We start from the raw sequence: 16868 nt of genomic DNA on the forward strand, positions 1-16868 counted from the left end.
TACTTCAGGGAGATGTCCCCAAACTAAGGTTGCTCGAGACAAACATATGTGGAGAAAGAGAGAGAGAGAGAGTGAGAGAGAGAGAGAGAGAGAGAGAGAGAGAGATTTATTTTAAAGAACTGCCTTATGCAATTGTGTGGTAGGCAAATCTGAAATCAGCAGGGCTGGCAAGGTGGAGACCCAGGAAAGAGTTCCTCAATCTTTTCTCTTAAGGCCTTCAACTGATTAGATAAGGGCCACTCACATTATGAGGGATAATATGCTGTACTCAAATTCTACTGATTTAAGTGTTAATCACATGTAAATAATAACTTCACAGCAACATCTACACTGGTATTTAACAACAACAACAAAAAAAAAAAAACAGTATCATAGTCAAGTTGACAAAAAATTAGCCAATATACTCACTATAAGAGAGAAGAATTTCAGAGAACTACATGTGAAAGTTATTTGGCCTCAGAAAATACAGTCACATTTGTTTTGTATGCTATAATCCATCACCTTTTCCAAGGCAGAAGCTATATGCAAAGCAGGCAATGATCTGCTGACCTCTGATCAGAACCAGGACAGATCTTTCAAGGATGTAACTCCCTGGAACAAGGAGAGAAGCCGTGACTTACATGACCTTCCAGAGGAGCATGCTGCCTTCACCAAGTCTGTAGCTGCTAGGGACTTATTTTTGTTCCTTAATTGTCTTATGAAATGGATGAATGCAAGTTAATAGTAACAGGAGTACCACAGGTGCTATTCGAAGATGACAGAGGACAAACAACTAGTTTTATGCCATTCCTTGTATATGTATTAGACACAAAAGGTAACAAGGGCAATCTAATTTTTTCTCTTCAGGACTACCTGTGAGCCTTGGCTGCACCTTAGAATAACCTAGGAGGCTTAAAAAATATTCATGTCTGGACCCTACCTCTTGTTATTCTGATTTAATTCTCTTAAATTACTCACTTTTTCTTTCTTTCTTTTTTTTTTTTTTGACAGAATCTCACTCTGTCACCCAGGCTGGAATGCAGTGGCACGATCTCAGCTCACTGCAACCTCCGCTTCCTGGGTAAAAGTGATTCTCCTGCCTCAGCCTCCCAAGTAGCTGGGAGTACAGGCGTGTGACACCATCCCCAGCTAATTTGTATATTTTTAGTAGAAACTGGCTTTTGCCATGTTGGCCAGGTTGGTCTCAAACTCCTGACCTCAGATGATCCACTCGCCTTGGCCTCCCAAAGTGCTAGGATTACAGGCATGAGCCACTGCATCCGGCCTAAATTACTCACCTTATTTTGAGATAGTTCCTCATACAATTTTTAATATAGAAGTAGCAACATGTGAGCAAATAGGTTATTAAAATAGGTTGTGATTAGTGCTATAAAAATAAATGTCAGGGAGAAAAACCTGTGGGCATAGCTAGACGAGAGGTTTTTTTTTTTTTTTTTTTGACGCAAGTTATTGAGTTTTCTTGAGGGACTCATTCACGGGAAAGGTTATATTTAAACTGAGTTTTCTTTCTTAAGGCTTAAAAATTTCAAGCCTGCAGAGAAGTACTAAGAATAATATAACCACACCCAGATGCCAGTCACACAGTGCTAAAAAATGTTTATATTTTATTTTCCTCCTTAAGAAATAAATAAAAATGAAACAAACAATTATAGACGTAGTTGACTTCCTCTTTATTCCTTTACTCAATCTCATCATCACCTGCCTTCCTCTAGAAGCATTAACATAAATCTGATGCATGTATTTCCAGTTCACATCTTTATACTTTTACTTCATATATGTGTATTCATGAATTGTTTAGGTATTGTTTTTAAAAATATTTTTGAATTAAAATTGGCAAATAAATATAGATTCATAGTATATAAAGCAATGTTCTGACATACATATGCATTGTGAAATGAGTACAACCAAACTAATTTATTCATCATTTCACAGCTATCATTTTTTTGTGGCAAGAACATTTAAAATTTACTCTTTTAGCAATGTTCCAGTATACAATTCATTACTCTTAACTATAGTCACCATACTGTACAAGAGCTCTCCAGAACTACTTAAGCATTCTTTTGTATGGCTTTTTAAGTGACGTAAATAGTGTCATACTTTGTTTTGTTCTTCAACTTTATTCTTACAAGGTTGTCAGAGGCACTTGAATCAGAGCATCTCCATCTTGAATAGGGGGCTGAGTAAAATGAGGCTGAGACCTATTGGGCTGCATTCCAGGAAGTTAGGCATTCTCAGTCACAGGATGAGACAGGAAATAGGCACAAGATACAGGTCACAAAGACCTTGCTGATAGAACAGCATGCAGTATTCTGTTCTTGCAATAGTTTGCTGAGAATGATGATTTCCAGCTGCAGAAAACCAAACACTGCATATTCTCACTCATAGTTGGGAACTGAACAATGAGATCACTTGGACTCGGGAAGGGGAACATCATACACCAGGGCCTATCATGGGGAGGGGGGAGGGGGGAGGGATTGCACTGGGAGTTATACCTGATGTAAATGACGAGTTGATGAGTTGATGGGTGCAGCACGCCAACATGGCACAAGTATACATATGTAACAAACCTGCACGTTGTGCACATGTACCCTAGAACTTAAAGTATAATTAAAAAAAAAAAAAAAAAAAAAGAACAGCACGCAGTAAAGAAGCTGGCCAAAACCCGCCAAAACCAAGATGGCGACAAAAGTGACCTCTGGTCTTCCTCACTGCTCATTATACGCTAATTATAATGCATTAACATGCGAAAGGACACTCTCACCAGGTCATGACAGTTTACAGATTCCATGGCAACATCTGGAAGTTACCGTATATGCTCTAAAAAGGGGAGGAACGCTCAGCTTCAAGGGAATTCACCATCCCTTTCCCAGAAAACTCATGAATAATCTACAGCTTGTTTAGCATATAATCAAGAAATAACAATAACTATAAGCAGCTGAGCGGCCAGGCTGCTGCTCTGCCTATGGGGTAGCCATTATTTGTTACTTTACTTTCTTAATAAACTTGCTTTTGCTTTGCATTGTGAACTCGCCCCAAATTCTTTCTTGAGAGAGGTCCAAGAACACTTTCTTGAGATTTAGATCAGGGCCCTTTTCCAGTAACAAAGTAACATTATTTTCTGAGTTTTTGAGATATATTCATATTTAGACATGTAGTTCTAATTTAGCAATTTGGGTGCTCAAACACTATTCCATCATATGAACATTGCTATTATACAATTTAGTCACCCATTCCTTTATTGGTGGATACTTCAGTTTTTGTAGCTTTCCCTTACAGCATTGTTGCCATGAACTTCCTGGCACATGTCTCTAAGTATACACTTGCAAGTGTTTCCTAAGACCGTAGTTCTCAACGGGTTCTACATATTCGAATGACATCGAAAAATTGTAAAGAATGCATAAATATTTCTCATTTCATGTAGATGGAGTAGTTCGTTGTAGGTCAATGCTCCTATAAAGAACACCTAGAAAAGTCAGATAGATTACTAAAATCTAGTTTTAAACGTATCTGAAAACTGCAGAAGCAATTAGTATAAAAGGGAAAAAGATTCCAGAGAAAAAATCTTTCCAAGCTGTATTGAGAATCTGTAATTTATTGTCCCCACCCCCCAACCACCAGCACCCCAGGAAGATTTTGCCAGTTTCAGCTGAGGGCAGCACCTGGGGAATCAATAATCCATGTGAGCTTTTGGTGTTCACAGGAAAATGAGTGACAAATTCGAAGACACGAGGGGGACTCAAACACACAACCAGTACCTTGCTCAAGGCATTTGCTGATTTCCAAAGCTGTACAGGACTGGAGGCTAAATATAAGTAGAGATGTCCTCTGAAAAGCTGAATGGAATTCCAATATACTCTCTCAAGGCTACTCCGAAGTCTTTGTCTCTTACGACTCTGTAGAGACAAAGACTTCCCCAGGGAGAGTCTTAGGAGACACAGACTTCCCATGTTAGGAGACAAAGACACTTCAGGGGAAGTGGCTAGGAACCCAAATGGAAAGATTTGGAAATCTTAAAGGCAGTGCTGAATTTTCAACAGCTTTGCCAGTGGAAAATTGCCAATCAAGCAGAATGCATTTAGATGCTGACAATCCAGATTTAGGCAAAGATAGAGGGATGTATATGGAAGTTGATTATATGCACACCCTATCACTCAGCAATTCCATCCCGTGGTTTATACCCATAAAGGAAACATACATTTATTCACTAGGAGACCTACTTAAGAACGCTTAGAGAGATATTATTTATAAAAGTCCATAAACTAGAGATTGCTTAAGTATCCATCAACATTAGAAGGGACAGACAAAATGTGTTTTCATAAAACAAAATACCATATAACAATGAGACTGAAAACTCTGTAACTATAAGCAATCATCCAGTGTTAAGTGGAAAGCAGAAAAACACAGAAAGAGTATAAATTATATGATTTAATTTTTATTTATTTATTTATTTATTTATTTATTTATTTATTTATTTTTGAGACAGAGTCTCTCTTTGTTGCCCAGGCTGGAGTGCAGTAGCGCAATCTCCACACACTGCAAGTTCTGCCTCCCGGGTTCACGCCATTCTCCTGCCTCAGCCTCCCTAGTAACTGGGACTACAGGCACCCGCCACCACACCCGGCTAATTTTTTTGTATTTTTTAGTACAGATGGGGTTTCACCGTGTTAGCCAGGATGGTCTCTATCTCCTGACCTCATGACCTGCCCATCTCGGCCTCTCAAAGTGCTGGGATTACAGACATGAGCCACCGCGCTCGGCCTATTTAATTTATATAAAGATTTAAAAACAGGCAAAGTAATTTGTGATGTTAGGAATCAGGATAATTACACTTGGGAGGTTGCTAAGCATAAGGTGGCATGAAAGGGGCTTCTGGGTCATAGATAATGTTCTCTTTCTTGATCTGGGTGCTGATTGCATGGATATGTTCTCTTCGTTAAAATTTATTGAGCTAAATACTTATGACTTGTGTACATTTTGTATGCATAGTATACTACAATAGAAAGATAAAAATTAAGATAAACAGACCAACCAACCAACTAATAAACACATATGCACAGGCCCCACATCCAGGGATATGTTTTCAATTAGTCTTTGGGAGGTCCAGTTACCAGCACTTCCCATAGGTTTATTAGGCAATATTATTTTTTCTATCAGCACTGGTTTCTCTAATTTTTGCCCATTTTTTCTCTTAGATTATATGCCATTTTCTTATTGCTTTTGTTGGCATTTATTATATCACTAATCATGTGACGGGTATACTTATTGCAAATATCTTATTCTTGTCTATAATTATATTTTCACTTTGTTTTTAAGATGTATTTTGTCAATTATTGAGGTTAAATTTTCCAGTATTCTTCTGTATGTGTTTTACTTTTGTTATTATTTCAAAAATCCTTCCCCATTTATTACTTTACAAGATATGCTATTAATACTTTTAAAGTTTACTTTTTACATTTAAATCTCAAATCCATCGTGAATTTATTCCAGTATGTGGCAAAAATGTAGGGTTCTCATAATTTTTTCTACACTGCCAGTATAGATGTAATCATCACTTCCCCAAAGATTTGTTACTCCAATTCCATCATATATCAAATTGGTTTCCAGTTGGGCAAAGTCATGTAACACAAGCCTATTTTATAATAAAGTGTTGGATATCTCATGTAATTTATTAAATACTGTACTGAAAGTGAAAAACAGAATTGTTTCACACCATCACACCATTAAAAAATTGTAAATCAGACCATCATAAGTCAGGGACCATCCATAGTAGCACTTGGAAGTTGCTGTTATTAAAGAGCATCAGAAAGGCATGATGACGGCTTACATAAAGCACCAGCTCAGAGGTGATACTTTAAAAAACTGGATTCCTTCTTCCACAGCACAGTATACTAACTTAAATCAGAGCTCACTATATGATGGTGTGCTCCCAATAGGAAGAATTCATGAGTCAGGAAGGAACTGATGGAAAATGGAGTGACCACACTCGCATTACTCTCAATGACCCACTGGGGAAATTTGCAACCTGTCCCTACAATTCTAGGATTTGTAGGGTTGCAAGTCATGATCACCAAAGGAAAAACACTTCTGCCATGAAATTCAGCAAGTGTCCCATTGAACTGTAAGCTATGGATGCTGCCTGAACACTTCAGGATCTTTATGTTCAGGTAATAGCAGGCAAGAAAAGGAATCACATCATTTGCTGTGGCCATCCTACAGACACAGGGTGGTTTCTCACCCAAAATTTGTGTCAGGTGTCAAAACTGATTACATCACACACACACATACACCAGGACAGCAGGACAGGCCTCCAAAGCTGGTCAAAAAATGGCTTGAGAGAGGAGGGAAAGGAAACAGCCTTGGGCTTTTATGATTGTTAGGAGTTGAGGCCACTGTGAGGGTTTCTTTGTATAGGCAGCAGCTTGTTTGGCTGGAAATTCTCACTAGCACCAAAGAAGGGAGAAAATTGGCTTACTTATCAGCATACCCAGATGTAGGGCATAAAGGAAAGAAGTAGACATAAGACTTAAAAGATGTCAAATATTAAGAAAATGGAGTTAGGCTCTTTATTACACCATTTAGTCAAGGGTAATTGATCCCAATCATTAGAATGAAGAAGAGTTGTTGTTACATAATGGGACAAGTAGAATATGTTTGACATTCAAGTCATCCACATGTGTGCGTCTTTACAATTCCTTGCCCCATTTTGATGGAAAGCGGACATATGAAGTGATCTTGGTCAGAGAATGCTATGGTAACTGGTGGCTCAATACTTGTCATGGATGTGGTTTTTAGTAATGTCATCAGGTGAGCTATGGAGATCAGGTAAACGGAAGGAGAATCTAGAATGGATAGTGGAGGGGAATGAAACATTATCAGTTGTGACACTGAGATCAGCTGCAGCAGCAGAAGCTATAGTTCTTTCTACCAAATGTTTCCTTCTAAGCTTCCTCCAGGAAGAAAGATTCACCAGAATCCTCGAGTAAATGCTTCCAAAACATATAGGAAGAAGTAGATTTCAGCAGACAAGGAATTGACTGTGTTGGACATGGAGATGTGCCATACAGATTTCTCTTCAAGAAAGGACTTGTTATTCTAGATGCTTAGGAGTCCTGTCAGCAGACAGGCTTCAGCTTTCAGTCCCTTCAAGGGCTGCCTCAGTTGCAGAGATGTCCTGCCCTCAATCATTACCTTTTCTGGTCAGCTCATATTCAATGACTGACCAAAGTAGATGTGTGAGGGTCCAGCTATTTTGACCTAAAACAGAGCAACTCTACCTGGCCATTTTAACTCCAGATTTCCTTGTGCAGTCAACCAAGGTTATTGCTATTTGAACCTGCATTCTGGCTTGACTTCAGCGTCTGCCTAATTTTGCTTCCTTCCCTTCCATTCTATAGGCATCAATCCCCAGGGCTCTCCCTCATAAATGTTCTGTACTATAAACTCTGCTTCAGGGTCTGCTTCCTGGATAATCAAACCTGCAACATCCCCACTACTACTACTACCAACTTCTGTATTACTTGGAGTAAGGCTAGTGTTATGGGCTTAATGTATGTGTACCCCCAAGATTCCTATTTTGAAGCCCTAATCCCCAGAGTGGCTGTATTTGGAGTGAGGTAGTAATTAATATTAAGTGAGGTCATAAGGATGGAGCTCTAATCTGATAAGATTAGTGTCCTTATAAGAAGAGACACAGGAGAGTTCTCTCTCTCTCTCTCTCTCTCTCTCTCTCTCTCTCTCTCTCTCTCTCTCTTTCCCTGTATGCACCAGGGAAAGACTATATGAGAACATAATGAGAAGGTGGCCATCTACAAGCCAGGAAAAGAGCCCTGACTAAAAACAGAATTTGTCAGCACCTTGATACACATTTCATAACAACTCTCCATTTCCCCCTTCCTGCAATCTCTAGCAATCACCGTTCTATCCTTTGTTTTTATGAGTTTTACTAATTTTGATACTTTATGTAAGTGGAATAATACAGTGTTTCTACTTCTTTGACTGGCTTATTTTATTTAGCTTAATGTCCTCCAGGTTCATCCATGTTGCAAATGGCAGGATTTCCTTTTACTTTAAAGCTGAATAATAGTCCGTTGTATGTAGAAACATTTATCCATTCATCTACTGATGGACATTCAGATTGTTTCCATATCTCACCTACTGTGAATAATGCTGCAGTGGACATTGGTGTGCAAATGTCTATTTGAGATCCTGATTTCAATTATTTTTTGTAAATATCCAGACGTGGGATTGCTATATAATATGGTAGTTCTGTTTTTAACATTTTGTGGAACCTCCATACAGTTTTCCATAATGGGTATACTTACAAAGGGAATTTGTCTGTGTATTGTTGTTGAATTGGTGTTTATCAAGGAGGTAGGGGAGGAGGATCCAGGGCTTCCTATTCTGCCATCTTGCTGATGTAATTTCAATATTATTTTAATAATTATATTTCTACATTATTAGTGGTATTGTAGTCCTACTTTTTCTTAGCGTTTAAAGAATTATTCTGAAAAGATGTACATAGATTTCACCAGACTGCCAAAGAGCTCTTTACCTGCTTGTGGCCAAACTTGATCATAAGTAAGTCCACAATCCAGCTTAACGAAGGAAGAAAAAGAGTGGAGGAAGTACCTAACTATTGTAATGCCCTAGTTGATAGATGTTATATATCACCTGCATTCATATTTCATTGTTGAGAATTTACTTACACGGCCACACCTAACTGCTAGGGAGGCTAGAACATGTAGTTTATCAGGGAAGCCATGTGTCTATAATTCTATCACAATGTAGAAAGGAAAGCAGAATTGGTAAATTCCATGCAATCCATACCACTACTTTCTTGTGGCTGGTTTCCAAATAAGTTTTCTGTCTTTTTTCTAAGAATTTGTTAATATATTTTCCTGGTTTTTCTGTGCAGACAGATTTTTCTTCCTTTCCACTCTATTCTTTTAATGTTTATTTATTTTTCTTGTTTTACTGCACTAACATCTCCAATACCATTTTAAATAAAAGCAATAATACAGAGGATCCTTGTCTTATTCCCAATTTAGTAAAAATTCTGCTACAAATTTTCTCTATTAAGTGAGATACATGTTCTAGCTATTTTATGGGTAAACTTCACAAGGTTAAGGAAGTTACGTTCTGTTCTTAGGTTGCTATTCTTAGTTTGTCACAGGACAAACAGTGATAGCTCTTCATGATCTGACCACAGGAAAGAATGACTGAATGAGGTTTAGTCTCTAAGGAGACACATGAATTACTTGAGGGATAATGTCTTTTAATCTGACTTCCCTCTGAAGATACTGATATTCCTTCCAGGACAAGCTCTGATAGAACTCATTTGGAGGGTGGGGGGTAGGAAGCAGTTGATATTACATTTACTCTGGCCTCTGGAGGTAGAGCCTGAGCTAGAGAACAGAAACCTGCAAATCAAGAGACTCACATTACAATCTTGGTTCTGATACCAGCCCACTGTCTGATGTTGACCAACATGATATTTACAGGGCTTTTTATCAGGTCTCAGGCTCTGTGATGAGCATATTACATGCTACATGCTTTGCAACATTGAAGGTTCACAAAATCCCAATGACATGGATATTCTTATTGTTTACGTTTTACAAATGAAGAAAATAAGGTATAGGGTTTAAGTGCCTTGTCCGAGATCACCAAACACTAAGTAGCAGGGCCAGGATTGTAATGTAACTTTAGTGAAACAGAACTCCATATTAACAATGATTTTTTTGTACCAGAGATTCTGCTCTGGGCTTCAAAAATTTCTTACACAAAGCAAAGTGTGAACTATACCAGGAATAAGCAAACTTCCATGCAAATGGGTCTAATAAGCAAAAATTAGAATGTTTGTAATACACATGCTTTTCTAAACAAATATTTATTTAAATATGGAAGTACAACATCTACAACAGTACTTTTCCTTTTTTTTCTTTTTTTTTTTTTTTTTTTTTTTTTTTACTATTTTCCTGTCACTGAATTGTTTTACCTCAGGGCTAGAATTTCAGATACTACATCACTACCACTCACTATGCCATTTATACTCAAACTTTAAATACATATTGTCTGAGATAAAATCTAGTTTGGTAGGTGGGAATGAGTTGGCATGTATAGGCATAGGGAAGGTTGTTGAAGGATCTGGGGATACAAAAGTACCAAAATTCTGTGAAATTAGAGCCCAAAAGGTGATTCCTACTTAAACAAGTGGGACAGGGGTGCTATATATGGAAAGGAGTCTGATTAAGATACAGAAAAAGAGGAGCTATGAGATATGACATGAATGAATTTCTTTCTCCACTCTTAGCTTATACATTGGCAAAGTGGAAGTATGTTTTTCTTTTTGGGGGGGGAGGGTGGGGTTGGACAGGGGAGTTTCTCTCTCTCTTGCTGTATTGTCCCATGCTTGTTCAGTAACGAAAGCTACATCCCTCTCAGTCTGTAACTCATTCCCATAGTGGGAGTTCCTTTATTCAACCTACCAATCAGATCTGCCAAGAATACAGAGAATCCTACTAATGGGACAGAGGGAAGGGGGTTGAGAAGTTCACATATAAGACAATGCATCTGCATTGTTTTATGTCCATTGATCTTATTGGAATACTGAGATATGAAGACCTGACCTGCTTTTTAGCTATTCCCCAGAAGACAGAAAAGGGAAAATTTTTCAACCCAGTCAAATTTATTTGAGCAAATGAATTGAGGGGTATTCTGACAAAGAGAAATATACAAACATAGAGCCTTCCTATGCTTTGGATAATAATGAATTACTCATTGACATTCTGAATATTCTGCCATAGGATTGGCCTCTTCCACAGCCAACGAAGTTCAGCCAGGGTTCAATCTTCATCCCATCATAAGGGAATGCAAGTCCGAGCTCACATCAATCACACCAGGCTATATTATTTATTTATTTCCCATTGCAATACACACGTGCAATTAGCCAATGGCCTTTTCCCCAACTACACTTCCATTGGGTTCACAACTTTCCCTAGAAAGAGAATACTCCTTGTGCTTCTCTCCAAAATCAACAACATGAAAGATCTATTAAATTGGATAATAGGGTGTAGGAAAGTGTTTTCAGGCTGATCCGAAAGTTCAACTTCAGGGACAGCTGCAGCTTCAGTTCCCTCTTCACCAATATGCAGCACAGCCTTATGGGCAGCCTGTGTGGGGAGAGCAAATCCTGCTGGTCTCTGAAGAAACAGGAACAGTCTTTGGGAAGGTCTAGAAGTAAGAAAGTGAAAGGAAAGGTGGGGCCGCCCCTTTGCTATGCTTTGTTTATGGTGCTAGAATATGTAGCTTCCTCCGCTAAATGTAGTCAATCATTCTCTGGTGATTCTACGGCTAGCTGTTGGGAAACACTATGGCCTGCTGCCTCCAGGAGTCACCTCTTAAGCATTCCCTCCTCACACCTCCTCCAGAACTGCATCTCACCAGAGTCACTTCTGATCATTAAGCTGTTCTATCAGAGTAATTTTAGGACATAAAGGTCAAGGATGGAAGAAGCTGATACAATTACTTATTTGGAGTAATGGGAATGACTCTGGAGTGATTCTAGGTTAGGAGGAGTCGCACTGCCCCTCTAGGCATCAGATTGCTAATTGGTAAAATAAGAAAGTTGAATTAATTGACTCCTAATTTCCTTTCCAGTTCATACATTTAAGAACTCTAGTTTATCAACTTACATTGGAAAGTTTCAGACCATTGTCCTCTGTGAGTCCAGAAAAATCAGCATTTTCAGCATAGGCACGCTGAATGCCCATCTTCAAAAGTGTGGCTCCAAGGTCATATGTGGCAGAAATGGAAACCTTTGGAACAAACAAGTCAACCCATCTGTGGGGAAAGAGGAAGGGAACACATGGTAATCACCATATCAAGCTTATGAGTCTCCTTCTCTCTCTCATGATGGTATTATATTGAACTCTGCTTCTTCCCTGAGTATTGACAACCATTATTATGTAAGTCAGTACATGGCACCAAACTCACAGAAGTTATTCTGAAAGGAATGCACTCAGGTACAGTCAATATTGGGCTGAAACACTGGGAGTAGGGAGATATAACTCCTTTATAATCAAGAGAAAATATCTCTGGGGTGATGACCAAGGTCAGGGAGCCAGTGGCATGAAGGTTAATGGGTAGCACCCAGGAGCTTCACAGTTTTCTGCCTTGCACTTCCAGTCCAAAGTGGCTGCACAATCACCTTTCAACATCAAAATCCAACCTGTTCCTTGAGCTCTAGTTGGTCTACAGGAAGGCATCAATTTACTAGTAGGCTGACTTTGGGGCGCTCATCTTATCTTTAAAGACCAGACTTCCTAATTTGAAAAATGCCAATTATACTGCCTCCTTTGTAGGTTTGTTGATGTGCTTGGATGATATGAAGTATGTAGAATGCCCAGCCGAGGGCCTGGTAGACAGTATTTTCTTGGCATATTCTAGTGATCATACATAGCCGTTGGGTAGTTTAGGGTGATTCTTCTGCCTCCGGGTTTCTGCTGAACTCAGTTTCACCTGCACTGTTATGACCACCTTCCACCCACACATCCTCTAAAGTATTTACCCCTTCTGCAGTAAGCGGTTCCACTTCTTCAGTGTTTTAGATGACATGGCCGCTTCCACTGACTCCATCTGTCCCTCCTTGGGAAGAACAAAGAGTGCCAGAGCATTCTCACTGTAGTCCATTTGCAGAACTGTGCAGTTCAATTCCATGTCCACTAGGTGATAGTATTGTTCCATCTGGTGCATCATGGGCACTTGCACAGTGGTGGTCTTGTCTATTAAGAAGCTGGAACTGTCTTCTGTCTTGGATGGATCAAAAGGATTTGCCCACTGGGCTTAAAATACAAAGAAAAGAGAGGTGTTTACTTTAAACCGGTATCAGTACCAACAAGACCTTTTCCATTAGTCATTTCATTTAGAAATTAAGACCACCACAGAGTTAGGTACGTACAGTCAACAAGTTTTACAAGTAACTGAGGATCAGACAGAGAAAGTCATTTGTCATGGTCTCCCAGTTAACAGGTAGCAGAGCCAGGAATCACACCCAGGACTGTTGGGCTCCATGATTTGTGCTCAAAACTACTATACCACACTAAGTCCATCAGAGCCATAGTTTCCTCTTCCATAAAAAGGTGTAAGGACATCAAACACACTAGGGCAAAATGAGACAATAGATCTGTTCTGCCATTTTAGCCAATCTATATACGTGTGGTTTGTGGCTGACAATTGATTACTCCTCCAAGAAATGTGACTGACATATACTATAGAACCAGGAGAAATCATTTGAGCACACTACCTTTAGAAAATAGTCACATGATTCTTGTTTCTACAAGCACCAGCTTTCGACTCATACGACCTTGCTGGGAATATCAGTTCTAAAACTTATTAACTGTGTAAACTTGGGCACTTATGAGGATTGGATGAGACAGTGTGTGTATACCACACATGTAGGATGGTGTTTAGTACACAGTGAGTGTATAATACATGGTAAAATCATGTATGTAACATGCCTAAGTATGTACAGCAAGTGAGAATCACAGTAGGCTTTACATACAAATATGTCTACTTGACAAGTGCAAGCTTGTCCCACCTCACCAAATCTTTTGGAAACCATGAATCTTTAGCCAATTATGAGCAAGATGTTCATACCATTGTCACCCACCTCTCTGAAAGGGCGCTCTCCCTAGAAATTTCCTGGACTCATTCACAGAGCTGTGTGTCCATCTTGGAAGATCCAATACTATTCACAGCTATGTTCAGTGGAGCAGATCACTGTGGTATGAGGGACACCTACTGATGCCAGTAATAAGAGACCATGAGCTCCCCTCAGCACTCCACCCAAGTATCTGAGCCCTAGACTGAAAATTGACATCTGAAAGTCTTACCTTTAAAGTGAATATAGTTCACTAAGACCATGATGGTGTTTGGTTTGAGGTCTTGAATTAGACCTACAACTTTCCCTTTGGTTTGCATCTTCACATGACTGTTAATCTCTTGCTTGGCTGCAGAAATGTTGGAGAAGTCAGTAGAAAAGACTTCAGTCTCATAGAGAGTCTTGACATCATCCAAGAACTTTGCCAGTGGTTTCAGATGCTTGCCAATGAAGAGGGCATTTCCTATCTGCAATTCCAGTTCCTTCTTTGGAAAATTCAGTGAACAGATCAGATGCTGGAAGCCATGCTGGATATCTACCATGGGAGTGTCTGTGAGGTTGAACCCCAAGGTCTCCACAATCTCAGTTTGGGTGCTGAAGCAGGCCCCAAAAGAAAGCATAACCAAAGCTGCAGAAATGCTCACAGGGGAAAAGAAGATGTTCTTATCTGGGGTCTCCACAGTGAACCTTCGGTACAGGTTGAATGCAAAATCAGCATTGATGGATGACATCTTATAGAGAGTGGCATTTTGTTGGGGTGAATGGCAGGCTATTACTTTGCCTTCAGGTGATGCACAACGGATTGTAGAATGAAGCCCAAGTACCAAGAGACCCAGATAGAGGAATGGTGACATTTTGGAAGGAAGTTAATCTATAAGAGATGAAGTGAGAGAACCATTGAGGGAGCTTAGTTGGATGAAATACTCCCTGAGCCAGAGACACATAATAATCACCCACATTGATTAATAAAACAATAGTAAATATTTGATGATGTGCTCATCAGGGGCTGAGCAGGGGTTTCTCTCCCCTGAAAAATTGGAGATGCATCTAATATGGACAGGGAGTAGAAGAAGTGGCTTGCTGGGACCACAGAAATAATGCCATGGACTATCATTCAGGTGTTATAGCAACATTATGAAAATGCTGTGAGTAAATTAAATTTATGGAAATTGAATCACTTTTTATTTGAACTAGAGGCAGCCTTTTGGAGAGAGAGGGGGTATTCTTAGGTTAAACTAGTACTCCCTCTTCATACATTATTCATTGTCAATTAGAATTTTAGATTTTTTTTTCATTTGGCATTTTCTTAAAATAAAATCTACGAGATGAGAGAACACTTGCATCTTCTTTGGCTAAAAGACAAAATGAAAGTAATTTGTACAATATATGATTAGTTGGAATGGACCGGTGGTGGTTTATGGAGCCATGTACAAGTCATGAGCTGAAATTCATGCATTTTGCAATGCATGGAAGCCACAGAGGTATTTTCAAACAACTGGAAAATGAAAGAATAACTTTCTACATTTTAGATTTCTTTCACCATTCATCTTAGTAACATCTAAGCAGTCATTTCTAAGTTGTAAGACATCTTAACACTATTATTCTTACACCTATGCATGTTACTTTTAATTATTATAAAGAAAGCCACAAAGATATGGTGTAAGGTTCTCCGATCCTGGAAGAATGCAAAGAAGTGGAGTAAAGGAGTCAGGTGTGGAAATCCCATGAAAGTGGACATGTGTACTTAGAAGGAAGAGATCTATGAACTCAGAAAAACGATCCTTCCTCCGCCCTCCATCTTCTTCCTGAGTGATCTTACCCTCGGCATTCAGTTGCTAGAAACTGTATCTCTCTCAGTCAGATTGCTCTCCTGAACTCCTAGCCATTTATCCAGCTGTCTTTTGGATATATCCACCAGGATGGTCCACACAGACCCCAGTCTCAATAAGAAAATCTCAAAGTTGCCATATGTAAACATATCATCTCCCTACCCCTTAAGCTTGCTCCCTCATCTTCATTCCACATCTCAGTCTATCACGTCACTGTCTATAGAGACACCTAAGCCAGATACCTGGGAATAATCTTAGGGTCTCCTTTTATTCTCATTCCCCACATCTAATGAAGCATGATGTCTTATGAATACTAACTCTTAAATAACTCTCAAAACTTATCCCTTCTCTTCATTCCTGCTGCCTCTGCCTCTCAGTTCATGGCCTGAGCTACTATATTGGCTCCTAACAGGTCACACCATCTCCTGTATCCTCCATACCAACCCCCCATTGTTCACCACTCTATCCAATCTCCATATTGTCATCAGAGTCCTCTTTCTTTAAAAGTCACTGAGGCTGGTAGAAAGTCAAGTATTAGATGACCACACTTAGACCTTCGCCCCTAGAGCTAGGAATTTGGTTTGGGACTCTGACTTGTCAACTTGGTTATTTGGGACTCTGACTTGCTGATAGAGATGTTCAAAGTTCCCAAAGAGAAAAAAAAGTACTTACAGCAAATGCCCAAGAATCCACCTGCATCTCTCAGAAAGCAACATCTTTCCATTTTTATAGCATGTCCTGTATTGCAAAACTAGAGCACTCTTAGTTATAAATTAACCCCAGCATTAACTCTGGAATGGTATTTTCAAAGCTGATGTACAAAACCAAGGCCAAGAGGAACAAAGCAAAAAATGATAAGGTTTGAACTTTGAGTGATTGCTTTGGCTGCCAGACCCTTCATGTAAAACAAAAGAGAAAGAGGATTGTCAGAGCTGTAGGGGTTTAAGTCCATGCTAGCAAGAATGTCTTCAGCAGGCAGAATAAGGGGCATGGATAAAAGCACCAAGAGGCAGCAGGAAAAAGTTCTCACTATTGGGCCAAACAGCAGTGGGATTGGCAGTTTTTTAAGGGAAAGTTGTACAAAGGCAGAGGCTGGGCAATCCTCTCTAACAGGTTCTGTAGAAATTATACATGCATTCGCAGAGGAAATGATGTCAAAGGTAGCTTCCAGCCCTAGACTTCTGATGCTGCACACATATATGTCTGCTAAGGGGGAAACCAGCCCTGTCTTCTTGTCATTAAAATTCCCTGTGTGGTCCCCTGGCGACAGGACTCCAAAAGAGGATGCAGAAGGAGTTAAGGAGACTGAAATTAAAGATTCCACTGTCCAGTATTAACTGTGTACTGATTATATGCAAAGAATCAATGGGAACAAAGAGAAC

The 16868-nt window shown here is 39.4% G+C and overlaps 1 protein-coding gene across 1 annotated transcript; it reads right to left on the reverse strand.

Moving 5' to 3' along the window:
* Positions 1-10893: 10893 nt before the first annotated feature.
* Positions 10894-16188, reverse strand: SERPINA7 (serpin peptidase inhibitor, clade A (alpha-1 antiproteinase, antitrypsin), member 7). The gene is made up of 5 exons (XM_011975762.1): positions 16159-16188; positions 13890-14528; positions 12566-12839; positions 11691-11838; positions 10894-11168 (listed from the first exon to the last, which is right to left on the reverse strand). Exons 2-5 carry the CDS (start codon positions 14509-14511, stop codon positions 10965-10967), a joined length of 1248 nt encoding a protein of 415 aa, XP_011831152.1. The 5' UTR covers positions 14512-14528; positions 16159-16188; the 3' UTR covers positions 10894-10964.
* Positions 16189-16868: the final 680 nt, after the last annotated feature.

Source organism: Mandrillus leucophaeus, unplaced genomic scaffold (genome assembly GCF_000951045.1).
Source record: "Mandrillus leucophaeus isolate KB7577 unplaced genomic scaffold, Mleu.le_1.0 Scaffold1586, whole genome shotgun sequence".
Taxonomy (NCBI): domain Eukaryota; kingdom Metazoa; phylum Chordata; class Mammalia; order Primates; family Cercopithecidae; genus Mandrillus; species Mandrillus leucophaeus.

Coding starts and splice junctions, on each gene's coding strand:
- SERPINA7 (XM_011975762.1), bottom strand. CDS start 14,511: ATGTCACCATTCCTCTATCTGGGTCTCTTGGTACTTGGGCTTCATTCT. Junction 11,839..12,565: donor AACCGCTTACTGCAGAAGGG/GTAAATACTTTA, acceptor CTTTCCCCACAG/ATGGGTTGACTTGTTTGTTC. Junction 11,169..11,690: donor ATGGTCTGAAACTTTCCAAT/GTAAGTTGATAA, acceptor CTCCCCACACAG/GCTGCCCATAAGGCTGTGCT.